The 16375-nt window shown below is 38.1% G+C and overlaps 1 protein-coding gene and 1 pseudogene across 9 annotated transcripts in view; one reads left to right on the forward strand and one right to left on the reverse strand.

The window, feature by feature from the left end:
- Immp2l (inner mitochondrial membrane peptidase subunit 2) overlaps positions 1-16375 on the forward strand; it is an 884186-nt gene that overhangs the window by 150627 nt on the left and 717184 nt on the right. Inside the window, exon 5 of one of the 9 annotated variants that reach the window (XM_031357243.1) lies at positions 2062-3850. The exons of the other annotated variants lie outside the window; for them this stretch is intronic. Within the exon in view, the coding sequence (XP_031213103.1) occupies positions 2062-2065 (4 nt within the window). The 3' untranslated portion in view covers positions 2066-3850. Of the gene's footprint in view, positions 1-2061; positions 3851-16375 lie in introns of those variants that run through there. 9 annotated transcript variants of the gene reach the window in all.
- Positions 16188-16307, reverse strand: LOC116081300 (annotated as a pseudogene).

Consider the following 16375-nt stretch of genomic DNA (forward strand, 5'->3'; position numbering starts at 1 on the left):
CCCCTCTCAAAGCACTCTGCACTTTATGTCACAAGAAAGCCTCAAATGCCATGTGTGAATGCTGTCTGCAGGAGCCTTGTCATTTCTGAAAAACAGTTCTTTTATTCTTAGAGTGTTTGAACAAGAAATATAAATAATAGTGTTTTCTCTCTTTGCAGGACAACCTATAGATGTAGGGATTCTTCTGCTATTTTTAAATAAATGCTATAGCATTAAAGAAAAAACCAAATTTACAGTTAATGGAGGTTGAGAAAGAGATTTCTTGTGTTATCTTGGTTAAATCTTTTTCTTTTTGTCTTTTTTTTTGTGTGTGTGAAAAAAAATGTTGTTGTATTTCTCTTTATTTGTGGGACAGCAGTTGTTTTGTGTCTAAGTTTCTGCTCCAGGGTATAATATACTTACTTGTCAGCTACAAGTCTGTGGTGTACAGAATTTTTGTCAATAGCTTAAAAAGTTGTACTCAGTTATTCACAACCTTCAATGAACTAGAGGGACACACAGCATCTGGACATAGTGATGCTGAGCTGTGATTGCACTTAGTTATTCACAACCTTCAATGAACTCGAGGGACACATAGCATCTGGACATAGTGATGCTGAGCTGTGACAATGGTTATGCAGCCAAGGGAAGGAAGTCATGTTCATGTTTTCATTGAAATGCTTACATTTTTCCTGAATCTTTTTTTGACCCATTCCATCTAATGCAATTTCATTTCCCTTTCTACCATCCCTATCTTTCTGTCTGCCTTTTTCTTATATACAAATTCACTCAGAACACAGACACAGAAAGTAAATACTTAACCAATTTAGAACTGATCCCTAAAGGGTATTACATAAGGACAATGTGTATAATTGATATATTTATGTATTTATATTTTATATAATACAAAATAAATTTATTTAATATGTAATAAATATCTGATAAATCAATATTTATATTTATTACATATATATTAATGCATATATACTCCATTTCAAATGGAAAATAATGTAACGAATTATTTGGCTTTCTGTAGGTATTCAGCTAATGTTCAATTGAATGAATGGATGAATGAATAAATGACTGTCGAAAGAGAAATTATATTAAAGCCTATGGTACATTCTGTGTGTGTATGGAATACTCAGTGAGCTACCATTTATTCATTCAGAATACACCTCTCTGTATGTCTTACAGCTGATTATGATGTAGTCATATAGGGTGATAGGTTATCATCCCCTTTCTCAACCTAGTCTTGCCTTTCACTGATTTGGTGCAAGGTGGTAATTAATTGAGATGTGCAGATATTTCTCTAGAAAAGTCATGCTTTAGATGAAAGTAGCGATTCTGTTGTGGAAGCAGAAATCTTTTCTTCCCTTTCTCTTAGTAATCCCTTACTGCAGATCATCTCTCTTGTGACAGCAAAGGAACTCAGTGGCCTGAAATGAATTTTATATCATAGAACCACAATGAGTCACTTAGGATATTTTCTTTTAAAAATAAGAATAAAAAGTCTAGGGAGCTCGTTCATTTAACAGTGTATTTGACTGCAAATGTGTGAGGAACTGGGCTTCATCTTATGTAAAAAGCCAGTTGGGTCAAACACTTGTAAGCCCAGCAGTTCCAGGGTTGTGGTGACAGGACGGTCCCTGGATGGCTGGCTTGCCAGCTTAGCTTAAACATCATGCCATAGGTTCTACTGATACTGTCTAATAGGATAAGATGGACATTTGTCTAAAGCCTGAGTTAGTCCTATTTGACATTATACATTTTACTTACTATATTATTTATCTTACCTGAGAAAAAGAATCAAAATTCTTGTAGTGAGGGAAAGCCCTCTGCAATGCCAGTGAGTTTAACACAATATTAACAAATTCAACATTTGTTGATAAATTAAGTTTTTCAGAATTCACCCAATTTTTGTGATGCTATTTCTTCCAGTGTACAATGGTAATATTCAGAACTATGTTTTACTTTGCAAAGTACTTTACAATGTACTTGGTCATCATTAATGTAGTTATACATTCATTATCTATAATTCATGGATTTCTCTTCTGAAGATATACTTTCAATTTAAAATTATAGATAAACATGTTTGTGTGGGTATGTGCACATGCTTGCCAGTGCCTACAGAAGTCAGAGGTGACTGATACCCCTGGAACTGGATTTGGAGACACTTGTGAACCATCTAATATGGGTGTTGGGATCAAACGTGGGCCATCTGCAAGAACGGTATGTGTTCTAGTTGCTGAACCACCCTTCTAGCCCCAATTTATGTATTTAAGTTTATCCAGTTTTCAACTACATATAAAGTCATCTCTTTAAAATGAAGGGCACCTTCACATGTTTAGCTCTGTCTCTGTCTCAGTACCATACATGCGTGGTGGCTTCTTCTTTCCTGCTTATGGAGGATCTTGTCTTTATTATGTTTAGAAGAGATTCGTAGTTTCTGGCCATTGGCTAGATTCAGAACTTTGTTTTCTGGGCTCTTGTCTGGGCAGTCAAATCAGTTCCAATTGTTTATCTACTACACTCAAGCCATTTGAATCATCTTCTTTTCTTCTGAAGAAGGAAGCATTCTGGTGAGTGCTGCTTGGTCCCCTCACTGTCATACAGAGTGTCGGAGAAGCAAAAACTGTGACATGGAGCAGGGACCCACTTTGGCAGGATGCTGACAGCTGGAGATGAGACCTTATCTGATTGGCTAGAGGAGTCACAATTAACCAAATGGTTATTGTGGACACCTAATAGACATGCAAGCACTGCCCAGAAGCACAGGTGCGACAATGACATTGGAAATGTAACTGGATGTGTCAGGAAAGACTTCTTCTGTGAGAAGATGACATAGAAACAGAATCAATCACAGGCTGTAGCATGTGAAAGTGGAAGGAGGGGTACTTCAGGAGCATGAGTCCAAGGAAAACAGAAATGAAGGAAGGGGAGGCAGAAAGTAGGGCATGGTGGTGCGTGCTGGTAATCTTAGCACTCAGAAGGCAGAAGTAGTGTGAGTTAAAGGGTAGCATGGATTATGTAACATGACCCTGTCTCAATATATACACTCACATGTGCACACAAGGAAGAGGCTGATCTTCAAAACATTACCATTAATTTTATCTTGTTGCTGCAGGTTTTTGAATGAGGGAGCCTCTTACCTCTACTTCCCAAGTGCCAGGATTACAGGTGTGCACCACCATACCCAGATAGAATTTTTAAATAGGGCTTCATGTTTTCCACTTAGTCTTTCTGCCTCATAGGTATATAGTTCCAGACTGTTCATGGCAGGCCAAGTGCTCCATGGTTCTCAGTGTCTGGCATTTAAAGTGGGAAACACTGTACCATTTGACTGAATTTAGTGGCTTAAGTGGGTTTTCCAGACCCGCAAGGCTCAGTGCCACTCTTGTCAGTTATATGTGGAGACAGTAGGACAACAGAGAGCAGCAAAAGGGCTGATGGCTACACTTTTGTCAGTTTTACCTTTAGTGATGCTATTGAATCAATTTCCTCCTTATACATACCAGCAAGAACCCTGGTTTAAACTATAAACTCAGCCTTCTGAAGGCCTTAAATCAAAGGAAAGGCTGGTCACCCCATGCCTGGAGGTCTAGGTCTTGCCCTAGGAATGGTGGAGGTGACTCCATGACAACACGATCTCTTTCTAAGGTGTGGTATGATTTAGTGGTTGTGGAGCAAGTGAGTGACTCTCATATACCTTCTGTTCTGCATGTCCACAGGATATAGATGACCTCTGTCCCCCACATTTCATTCCTCTATTCCATGCCTCCAATTTTTGAATTGAAAATGATTTTCATGGTTTTCATTATTTTTACTCCACTCTGTGTGTGTGTGAGCGTGTGTAAGCATGTGTGTGTGTGTGTGTGTGTGTGAGTGTGAGTGTGTGTATGTGTGTGTGTATGTTACAGCATAGTGATAGTGAGTCACTGGGCAAAGAAAAAGCCTAAAGATGTGTAAATGTGTGTGTGTGTGTGTGTGTGTGTGTATGTGTGTGTTACAGCATAGTGATAGTGAGTCATTGGGCAAAGAAAAAGCCTAAAGATGTATATGTGTGTGTGTGTGTGTGTGTGTGTGTGTGTATGTTACAGCATAGTGATAGAGAGTCACTGGTCAAAGCCTAAAGATGGCTTTTCCTTACTTCATTGAATGTATGCTCTTAGCTTCAGAACCTTTATGATAAGAACCAATCAAGTCATTGGAACTATGTAACTATGGTGATGTGGCTCTCTACCCTTTGCTACAACCATTCAGATCTTGGATGATTAACTTCAGTCTTGACATTCTAGTTATTAATGTGAACCTAACTTAATTCTTGGAAATTTGCTGGAAGAACACTTAAGCTGTGCATACTCTGATCCAGTGACTGGAAGATATCTCTCCATTACTGAGCAGATCTCTTACTGCAGTCCCAGCCTGAAGGCTGGTCCTCCTCCTAAGACTTCTTTGACTTACTAAGCATATTCCTTCTGCTTGTGATGATAAGCGACTATAAGTGTGGGCACAGTTGAGACCACCTGTCTGGACTGCTCTACAGGACTGGACCGCTCTACTGAGTGGACTACTCTACTAGACTGCTCTGCGCTATGGCTGTTTAGCAAATGGTTTTGTATTTCATGAGATAAATTTTAAGTGTTCTATATTATGTATTAAATTTACATTATTGAAATGCTGGTATGATCTGTACTGATTCTATGGATTACACAGTTATTGACTACAGTTTGAAAAACATGTGGTCTGATGAGTAAGTTTGTTATTGCACTTGCAGGGGTACCTTGTGCAGCATGGACCCTCAGTCCTGAATAGCTAAGAGTCTGAGCTTAGTATTTTAATCATCCTAGTTACTCAACTGCAACAGTTTGTGCTGTATTACTCTAGTGCTTGCTGCCTAAATACGAGCCCCTGGATAAAAACATGGCCTTCTTTATTCTCAGATCCATTTACATCTAAATAAGGAGTTAAGATTTATTCTTTCATTCTGGCAACATGACAGACAGACAGCAGTTAGAAAAAAATTGACTTTATATTTTCCGTATAGAGTTAAGAGAAACAGGTTCTGTTGCTTTCCGTGAAGGGAGCTGAAATTAAGTTTATGCTCTGAGGTTAGCAGCTTATGCGTGATTTGTTTGTTATTTTTTCATAACATGGTGTATTCACAGTGTATGTCAGAGATAAGCCAGATGGCTCATTTCTAGTCTACTTTATTGCTAATTAAAGAACTGATTTTTCTCTCTCAAACTCAAAAGTGTTTATATATTTATTGTCAAAATATTCAATAGCTGGACAAGCTAAATTGGTTCAGGAAAGCCTAATTGGGTATTTTCCATCTTGCATAACTCTGGTACTTATATTTAATGGAGCCTGGGGAATAGCCATTAGTAAAGGTATTGATTATCAGTCTGCTGCTTTTTAATAGCTGTGTATAAACTCAAGAAGTTAAATTTCAAGACACTAAAGATTTAAAAGACAAACTCAGAGCTGTGGCTTTAGCCTGTCCTTTGCACGGAGTTGTATAGTTATGTATTGGTCTACTCCAAGTGCTGCTGTCAGCCTGGATGAAGACAATCTCATAACTAGATTACTCATATTTTTTACAATAGATTGTTATCTATCATCTGGAGCACATTGTAGGGGCCAATGGATCTATATCTACTATTGCAGATTAACAATATTTAATATAATCTGATTTTCAGTGTAGAAAGTGTAGATTAATAAGTGTTTAAAAAACTGTTGTGGCAGGTCATTAATAGGACAAATAAGAAATATACTTTGGGGTCAGTGCTGACAAAAGGCATAGTTTTCTAGAGTGTCTTCAAATTCCTTAGATGCTCTAGTAAGTTAGTAATTAAATAACTACTAATTTATAGTGAAAAATACATTTTCCCGTTTTAATAACATGTTAAATTTGTTCTTTAACGCTTTTGTTTGAGCATATAACCCATTCATTTTACTTCCACCCCTACTGTCCGCTTGTCTCCATTACAGAAGTCTCTGAGGATTTCAGTGACTGGCTGAATTCAAACATGACCATCTCTGTGACCTTGGGTTTAAAACTATCCTTTGGAGTCTGATGAGCTCACCAATAGGTAGACAACTAAAGACTATGATTGTCTTTCCCTCAGAATCTAGCAGTAGACAATAGTTCAGTGGGAAAAGTTGGGCCCTGCAGGCTTTACACTGATCCATTACTGACTTTTTGGTACCCAGTCCAGGTAGCAGCAGTTCTTGTAAGATCATAGTTGCAATGGCTGTGTCATACTCTGTAGATAGCATTTTGCAGCCATATATATAAAAAAAATTTTTGATGATGCTGTTTTTACTATCATGTTTCTATTTAGATAATTCATGATGATTGTAGGAGAAAGTTGCCTTTTGCAACATATTTATTGTATCATTCTTAAAATATTTTAATATATGATTATCATTAGTGTGTGTGTGTGTGTGCATGCAACACACAGTGTGACTGGAGAGAACATTCTTGACCTCTACCTGTAAGTGGGTTGCAGAGATGGAACTCAGTTGCTTGGGTCTGAGTAAAGCATTTTATTTGCTGAGCCTTCTTGTCAGCCAGTAGAGTGTGTGTGTGTGTGTGTGCGTGTGTGTGTGTGTGTGTGTGGCAGTGTATGTGTGTGTTAGCAAGTGTGTATGTTAGCCAGTGTGTGTGTGTCAGCCAGTGTGTCTGCACATGTGTATGTGCAATCCAGTGTGTGTATATTTGTGTGTGTGGGGGCACATGTGCACTTGACATTGTATATGTGGATGTGTGTGCACATGTGTATGCCTAGAAATTGACATTGAGTATGCAGAGTTATTGATGAACACCAAGCTCTGTAACTCAGGCCAGTCTAGCCAGCCAGCTTGAGTTGAAAATCCCCTGTCTCTTCCTCTGTGCTTGGATTACAGGTTATGCCAGCATGGCTTTCCCATGCCATTGCATGTGTGCAACAAGTGCTTTCTTCATTGAGCCACCATTGTCCCTGCCTCATATAGCATGCACAGTTTTAAATATCTAATTTTTATTTTTATTTAAATTCATGCTAATGCATAAATTCTTTATTCATGATAGGGAACATCTAGTGAAGTTTCTGATTTAGAAAGTTGTTTGCAAAAGTTATTTCATTTAAAAATTCCATACTTGAACTGACAGGCTAGTTTTGTTAATCTTTAAACAACCTCCTGTGTATTTCCTAAGCTAATAATTGGCATATATTTTGAACATTTTTAATCTAGAAATTGGTTTTGTGATATCTCTGTAATTTTCTGATCTTTAGGCTAGTAGTATTGTAATTTTTATTATTATTGTCATGAGTTGAGAAAATGAATGATATTTCTTCTTTCCTTTCTAGGAGGCTCCTTTCCCTTATATTCATATAATAAGGGATTTTTTTTTGTCTCAGTGTAATACTGTTGTTTTCTGTGGTATAGGAGTCAAATGTGAGTTTGTTCTAAGATTTGTTACAAGAAGTTATTCCACGATATAAACAGCTTGACCTAGTTTGCAATTTAAAAATGGATTGCATGTAAATATATATCACATAACTATCATGTTTCATAATGAATATGTAATCTATGCACTCAAGGGAATCTCTTGAGTAAAATGTACATCCTGAGTATCATTTGAAACTCTTACTGTACATAGCAGTGGAAAATGCTGCTGTGTATGGCTGGACTTTCTTAGCTCCAGTGGGGATTTTTACTGTAGCAAGGGTTATGGGAAGCTCTTGGTGATATTTTACGGGCACTTGTGGTCTTCTCTTACTGTGTACAGATGTTGCATGTCTTGTTCAGCTAATAAACAGATTGTATTCTACTGTCTCATTAGCCTTTCAGTAAATGGATTTCAAAATAGTCTCATTAACTTTCTGATAAATATCATTTTAATTAAATATCCATAAGTCTGGAAAGATCTATTGTAACAATGTAGTAATTATGATATAATTTATACTATTGTGGAATTGTGTACCTATTTCTCATGCAAAATAACCCACAAATGAGAGTATTCATTGACTTGTATTTGTAGAGATCACAGTTTATCAGTTCTTGCCCTGAATATATTTGCATTAACTTTTATTATAGTTCAGAAACATTTGATATTATACTGTTTCATGTGGCAAAACCTAATAAACACAGGCTCAATAGTTTTTTTGTGCTAATGAACAAAAACACTGATTTGTTGCTTACAGGAATTTTGTAAATATCAAATTATTAATATGATTGAATGTTACTCAGTTTAGTTCTTCAGTAAATCATTAAAACAGTTATGAAATGTAGAAACATTATTTAGTAGAGATAATTTGAAACAGAGATGACTGACTTAAGAGCTCAGATTTGGTGATTACAACTACCACAGTGCCTTAAACGACCATGACAAAAATACCTCACAGAATAGTTCTGAAAGTAAGTGTAGTAATTAAGACCAAGTATTAAGTATTATCCTGGGTCCAAACATCTCCCTGTCTCAAAGCATTGCTGTTACTATTTTTGGGTGTATCTTTAAAAAAAATATGTTCCTCATGTCAATGGGAAAACTTCAGCTCTCTCCTACAGAGAATAAGTGATAATTTACTCTGGAACCACATTGAATGACCATGGCTTAGAACACAGATTTAGGTGACCCCAAGTTCCATATTCCAACATGGGAGCAGTTTTAGGAAATTCTAATTATTTTACAGTACAACCCCCCATCCCCCACAAATCAAGGGTAGTTTAAAATGTGTTGGTGGGTCATCAACCTTTTGGTTCTTAGCTTTTGGATTGGTGAAAGCTAGTAGTCTGCTAATAGATTCCAAAGGTTTTAGTGTAACTAACGCTCACAAGAAGCTAGTTCTGGCATTTTTTCAGCCCTCATTGGTGGCATGAACCTGGGAGAGCTGGGAATAAAAATGAGGCAGTCTGTATTAGTCACGGTTCTCTAGAGTCACAGAACTTATGGTAGTCTCTATGTAGTAAAGGAATTTATTGATGACTTACAGTCTGTAGTCCAACTCCCAACAATTGTCAGCAGCAGCTGTGAATGGAAGTCCAAGGATCCAGCAGTTGCTCAGTCCCACAAGGCAGGCAAAGAAGAGTGAGCCTTCCTTCTTCCAATGTCCTTATATAGGTCTCCAGCAAAAGGTGTGGCCCAGATTAAAGGTGTGTGCTACCACGCCTTTAATCCCAGATGACCTTGAATTTGAAGATCATCCTGTCTTAATCTAGGATTCATAGCCACTGTGTCTCAAGATCTACATGCCAAGATCCAGGTCAGGAACTTGTATCTCTCAGCCTCCAGATTAGGATCACAGGTGAACCCTCCGATTCTGGATGGTCCTTCATTCCAGATATAGTCAAATTGACAACCAGGAATAGCCATTACACAGGCTGAAGTCCCATATAATAGGCAACTTTATTCAGAGCATGAGGCAATTTATGCTCTGAGGGTTAAGAAGAATTTTGAAAAAACTGAGGTCACAAGGTGCAAATCTTGGAGTTTTATTCACAAGCACTCAGAATTCTCAACATTATTCCATTCTTGGACTGTGCTCTGATACTGACACACAGATGGGCAAGGAATGACTGTTCCCGGGGGCTGGAATTATCCCAGGCTAAGGTAATTACCCTCTGGACCTGCATCATTAGTCTCTCCATAGTACTGAAATTTTAATCAGTGTCTGTAGACACAGTCTTTTTTTCAGGAGTTTTTGTTCATACTCAGAACCTTGTATTGTTTGATCTGACTTATTGATCTGTACAACACTCAAGAAGTCTATTTGATATGCTTGGCAAATATGTATACCAGTATACAGATAGATAAGTCCTCAATCACTGTTTCTATTTTAGGGTTTTTCTACGTTAGTCATTCTGTGTTGTTCTCTTCATGAGGGGCTCCCTTCTCTGCTTAGCAAGAGCCTGTATGCTACTAGATTGTAAGCATTTATCAGAAAGTGCTCAAGTCTTCTTAGGTCATGCCATCATCTTTCAATATATCTGATGTGAAAGTGTTGCCTAGTGTTAGTGGTAGTTGTTCTATCTGACTTTAAGAAGCTTGTTGAATTCTGTGATAGCTGTGTCTCATACTGGATAAACATGGAATGTTTCTATACAAGGAGTCACCCCAGCACTTACTGTTTTCATTTGGGTGCTAAGCTAGGAGCTGGTGAGCCTCATGCATTCAGGGCTCTTTCCCTTTGTTATATGACCCAAGCTATTATCCTTATGCCTCTCCTTGTTTGACTTTCAAGATCTCACTATCCTTTGGGATTTGTCTGGATGGTTTCCTTGCCTGAATACTTGTGAAATATGCAAAGAGCCTGGCAGTAATGCTTCACCAGTGTGCTTGCCATATGTAAGGATAATAGCAGACAAGACTGGAAAAGCTCACACTGTACAACTGTTGAGTCCTGCCATGTTTTCTAATTTTGGATTTTATAGCCTATAGTTTTTGGTCTTTCTAGTGTTATTTTTTTCTTTTTCTTTTGTCAATCTCTGGGGATATTATTCTCTCCTTTCAAAGTGTTTACTGTCATCGGCTTAGCCCCTGACCTTAACAGCTACAGAACGATCAATACCAGGAAAGGTAAATGGGTCAGATGTGAATTTATTACTGGAGTATTCACTTGATTTATGCAAATACATTGTCAACAGGTTTCCTATTTGCATTGCTCAGTATTCATTCCTAGACACCTATGACACTAACTTGAGCATGTGAGCATTTTTAAAGCCTTGCCTTGTGCTTGCATAGGTCAGAGCAGCTTCTCTTAAATGATTTGAAGTCTTTATGATGAAGATTTTTATCCTTTTTTATGACCTGATGGAGTTCTTACTGAAAATGAACATAGGAAGGGCCAGAGTAAATCTAGTCCTGGCAGAATTTAGTATTTCCTTATCTGCTCCCAACCCTCTCCTACCATTCCTTTTCTTTTTGTAAAAGAGTTTGCTTATATTGACCAGTTCCCAGAGAAAATGACAGTGTTGGTGATCACTACAAAGCTCACAGTTAGTCTATGCCTTAATGTTCTAATAAATAGTCCCTATTTTCAGAGCAATTTTAGATAATCCTGAGTAGAAAACACAGTATACTCCCATACACTTCTCTTTCTAATTTTTATTGAAAAGTATGTCTGGGGACAGGGATGCTTTGGAACTTAGATTTGGTCCAAAAGACTTTTCTAAAACCTAAGCTGTCCTTGTCATAAAAGAGCTTCTTAACTTAAAAATGCGTTTATTTACCTTTCTGGTCCACTTCCCAGGATTTGCCATTCATGCTCAGGGGGCAGAGCAACCAGAATTTATGAGCTCCTCTATGCAACAGAGAAGGGATTAATTTGGCATAAACCCATGGAAGCAAATCGTCATGCTTGCCTGTGTGATATGAGAACTTCTCCACCCATGGCACCCTGTCTGCCTTGAAGGCATCTTCCTATAGGACCTAATCCTGTGTGTCTCTGATCATAATTTATAACCATTAGCAAAGCTTACAACCAATGCTGCCAAGATAAAGAAGCAAATTAAAATCTCCACTATGGGCAGCATTATGAGTGGCAGCCCCCAGCACTGTGAGTCACCAAGATGCAAGTGTCCTTTGTGTAGCCTCTGTCCACATCCTCTTAGTAGTGCTGAATGCAGTTTGTTCTCTCTTCTTAGATGGATTTCTGCATTTTACTGCTTGATATTTGCAGAGTGTGTTTACAAACATTGCACCCAGAGAGAAGAACAGCTCTGCCCAGAAATGACACTGCCCACTTTCCTGTGTGCCAGTCCAGCCATCCTCCACAACGTTAACCTTTTGACCATCTCTAATTCCCTTTTTTCATAGATAGTCCTTGATATGTTTTCAGCTAGACTTAGGAAATATCCTTCTAGGAGCTCTTCTGAGAGCACCATGTGATTGTTCTTTTGCTTCACTGTTTCTCTACACTTATGTCCCTTTTAATTGAGGGATTGCTTAATAGAAAACACGACAGACTCAATCAGTGCTTTTTGCCTTTTTCTAGGTCTACTATTCATCTTAGACTTATGAACACTTGAGAATCTATGATCCATGATCTGTAGCATTTGAAATTGGAAAATGAAGTCAATTGGGGTTTCTTGCTCACAATATTTTTTCCATCTTGCATTGGTTGTGAATAAGTCAAATGTTTGTAACCATTCGTTACTCCCTGCACTGTGTTCTTTACATCCTGGGTAGACTAGGAAGGGATAACATGACCTTTCCAGCTTAAATTTCTTCCTGCAATTCAGCCCATCTCTTAACCACTTTATTTTTTACAAGATGGGACTTAGTTCATCTTTTGCTCTTTGTTCATTCTATAAATCCAGACAAATGCATCCTGACATGTGCTACTCTAATATCATACAGAACACACCCTTCTGTGGGGGACTACTCGTTCTGTTGTCTCTGCAGCCTTGGCTTCTAAAGATTATTGTGCCATTGGGGTCATGCAGACTATAGTCTTTTACTTAACATTTAAGCTATGTCATCTGTGGCTTGATTGATATTTACTTTTATTACTGGACATTATTTTATTATATAGATGTACTATAGTTTATTTACTTATTAAAGAATATCTTAGTTCTTCCTAAGTTTTGGCAGTTATCAGTAAATTGTTATAAAATTTTATATTGATTATTATTATTATTATTTTGATACCAGTTCTTGTGTAGCTCAGGCTGACTTCCGATTTGCTTATATAGATGAGGATGACTAGATTTCCTGGTCCCCCTGTGCTGTCTTCTGAGAGCCAGAACTGCAAGTAGACATTGCCATGCTTGACTCTGTGTTCTGCTGTATGGAAATATTCTTTCAACTCCTGTAGAGGGAGAATTCATAAGTTTTTAACACTTCAGGAAATTAGAATGCTTGAACGTTTTACAGCTTAAAGATTGTCTATATTATAGAGAGAAAACATATGCTCATTAAGATGAGTGTGGGGGGTGTGTGATTCTAAGAAATGCATTGTGAACCATTAAAAGCATTTTGTCAGTAATTAGATGGCAATTATGTTTAGAAATTTATTGACTTGAGAATAATTGTTTATATTTTATATGAAAAGATTTTTTTTTTTTAAGTCAAGCATGCAGAGGCTAATATTGCTGTATTTAGAGTAAGGGTTCCAGGATTGATATGCATATTTTGGTGATGTTTGCATTTTTGAATCTATTAATTTTACATGAGCCCAGTATGGATTTCCTACCTCCTCCCAAGAAATGAACACAAATTAAGACGGGAACACTGCCTATCCCCTCTACTTTCCCCTCACCAACCATCTTTTTGGTATTTTTTCATTGAAGAAAAACTTCCTGAGCGCCTTTCCTCTAGGAGAGCACCAGGGTTAAACAAAACAGGAATCTGCTCTTGGGAAGCTTACGAGTAGAATTTAATAGTATATGAGATCCTTGCGAACAGCTGTGGACAGAATATAGTTTAGAAGGTTGGGCATTCCTGGTATAGATGCCACTGCCAGTAGAGCAGTGTGGGGAATACAGGATGATCTAGGTTTCTCAAAGTCTGATGAAGTAAAGAACATCATGTGATATTGTAATCTCATTGTGTCATTCTGACAGGCTCACAGGTGGTAGACACTGAGAGTGTGAGTGTTGTGTGCGTTCTCTGTGTGTGTGGGCATGTGTCTGTATGTGTATGTGTGTGTGTATGTGTGTTTTGGGGTAGACTCTCAGTGATGTCTTAGGTTCACTGTGTGGCTGTGTAGGTCCTGGAAAGATCTGATGCTTTCTGGAGCTCACCAGACATTATTTGATTTGTTCTGATAGAGGTCTAGAAGTTACAGGACATGCTGTCTCATTGAAAATTAGGAACAAGATTTTTTGCTAACAGACATATTGAAGACCAGAATTAGGGAAGGAAGATGGACAAGCTTTCAGTGTCCCTCACCTTGGCACTAGATCACCACTTTTTGTTCTTTTTTTCTACTTTCCATGATTTCATCTTTTTTTTAAGGGGGGCTTACTTTGTCATTATGCAAGGACAGTGAATAGCATCTGCGGTGTGGAGAGCAGAGGGATGTGTGTTTTGTTCCCTCAAGAGAACAGGAGAAGAGAAGCCCTTTCAGGTAACTCCACTGTTTCGTTTTAAAGTCAAACCTATTTAACACAAAGCAGTTTTGTTTCAGTGTCCTTTCTGTTTTGTTTCTTGGTAGTTTGCTTGTAGTTTTCATTGTATAGGTTGGATAGAGAAATGCAATTCTGGCTGTTTCCTTGGCCAAACTGGAATGCTAAAACTTTGGGAACTATTGACCAAGGTGATTAGTCTCTCTCTCTCTCTCTCTCTCTCTCTGTCTCTCTCTCTCTCTGTCTCTGTCTCTCTCTGTCTCTCTCTGTGTCTCTCTGTGTCTCTCTGTCTCTCTCTGTCTCTGTCTCTCTCTGTCTCTCTGTCTCTCTGTCTCTCTGTCTCTCTCTCTCTCTCTCTCTCTCTCTCTCTCGTGGCCCTGTATATGCATATTATGGGTGTCACAGCTTGGAGAGTACAAATTATGGCCGACTAGGGAAATTTAAGGATATTGCTTGCAGTTTATCCATGCTGCCTTAAAAATAGTGTTTGTGGCACTGGTTAGATAGCTCTGTGTGTAAGTCTACTTGGCCCACAAGCCTGATGATTGAGTTTGGTCCTTGGAACTAAAGTAAAAATACAAGGAGAAAACTGACTCCACAAAATTGTCTTCTGGCATACACATGTGCCATGGAACTCATGTGTCCTTGAATATTGATGTACATGCATATTATATGCATTTAAAAGAAAAAGGTGTTCATACAGTGTGGTTTGTTTTATTTGTAAGCTCAACTTACGTATTCTACAACAGATAAAATCCATTCTTCACACCCTTCAGAGTGGTAAATTTCGAGTATGCCATATTTATTCACCAGTGATCATTTGCCTCTGTATCTTAAAGGTATTACCTAACCTTTTGGGAGTTACTTTTGACTTCAGTCTTTCCATGCATTATATGTGTAGCGATGCATGTCATAGTGTTCTTTTTGTCCAGTTCACTGAAAGTGCTTAGAGTTAATGTAGGACTTCTTCTCCTTTTTAAAGGAATCTCATGTTTAGTCCACTTTTGAATGATGCATTATACAGATGTTCCCAAGGCTTTCATTTTGTTCTGAACATTACAATTAAAGAATGATCCTAACGAGGCTCCATGAGAAGTATGGAAGAAAGTCACATAGCCCCATCTGAAAGAGAGGGAGGCAACAAATAGAAAGAGGCAGAAGGATGCACATGAAGGCAAGCCAGAGGGAAGAGACTGTTGCCTCTATGCAGAGAATCACACCATGAGCTGATGGGAGAAATAATAGAGGGAACTAGTAGGTTAGTAAAGGACAGAGGCAAATCTAGAGAAGTCAAAGCAAGGCAGACTGAAATCTCGCATGTGATATCTCTAGGCTCTGTGTTCTCAGAGCAGATGGGCCCCATTCTTCCTCAGCTTATCATGTATTCCTTAAGTAATCCCTCCCTTGTTGTGATATGCTTTTGAATGTGTTTCTGTTTCTCAGGTACCTGAAAGAGTCGATGTCTTATAATGCCTATTGAATGATAAACCACAAGTATCATGCACTGTAAAATAGTCTTCCAAGGCTGAAAATTTCTAGATATAGAAACATTTGAGATTGTGAGTTTTCATGTTAATAATTTCTGATTTTTGTACAGATTTTATTCATCATTAAATAAAACTTAGCTGGTTATGTCTTAGTTCTCAAAGTCTGAGGAGGCAAAGATGACTATCTTCTAATTGGTTTTGAGGGAGTCTCATTAATGTGCAACCTTTTTGTTAAGCTACCAAGCCTCAAAGTGTGAAGTTAGAGATGTGGGATCTTGAAGGCAGCATTACCAATTCTGCATCATCATCTGGATTTTTCCTCCTATGTCAATGGTCATTTGGAAATTTACTAGTGCTGTCCTAGAAGGGAAATCATGGTTAAGGATGCAGACAATAGAATATTTAAAAGTTTTCAATAGATATCTCCTTTGTGCTCTCTATGGACAGGTTATATTTATTTATTTATTTATTTATTTATTTATTTATTTATTTATTATCTGTTTTGTTCATTGATGTACTCCACATGCCTGGAAAATTCTTGACCCTCAGTCATTACTTTACGAATACTGGCTAAATATAAACAACCCACAATTAAATAGAGTTTTATGATTGAGTATCAAATAGATTCATGTAAGAATCAGAGGGAAAGAGGGAGGGGAGCCCCCAAAAAGCCTACAGCACCCGGTATTCCCAGGCAGTCTCCCATCCAAGTACTAACCAGGCCCGACCCTGCTTAGCTTCCGAAATCAGACGAGATCGGGTGCGTTCAGGGCTGGTGGGATTGCAAATTGGTACAACCACTCTGGAAATCAGTTTGGCGGTTCCTCTGGAAATTGGACATAGTTCTACCAGAGGAC

Source organism: Mastomys coucha, unplaced genomic scaffold (assembly GCF_008632895.1).
Source record: "Mastomys coucha isolate ucsf_1 unplaced genomic scaffold, UCSF_Mcou_1 pScaffold6, whole genome shotgun sequence".
Taxonomy (NCBI): Eukaryota; Metazoa; Chordata; class Mammalia; order Rodentia; family Muridae; genus Mastomys; species Mastomys coucha.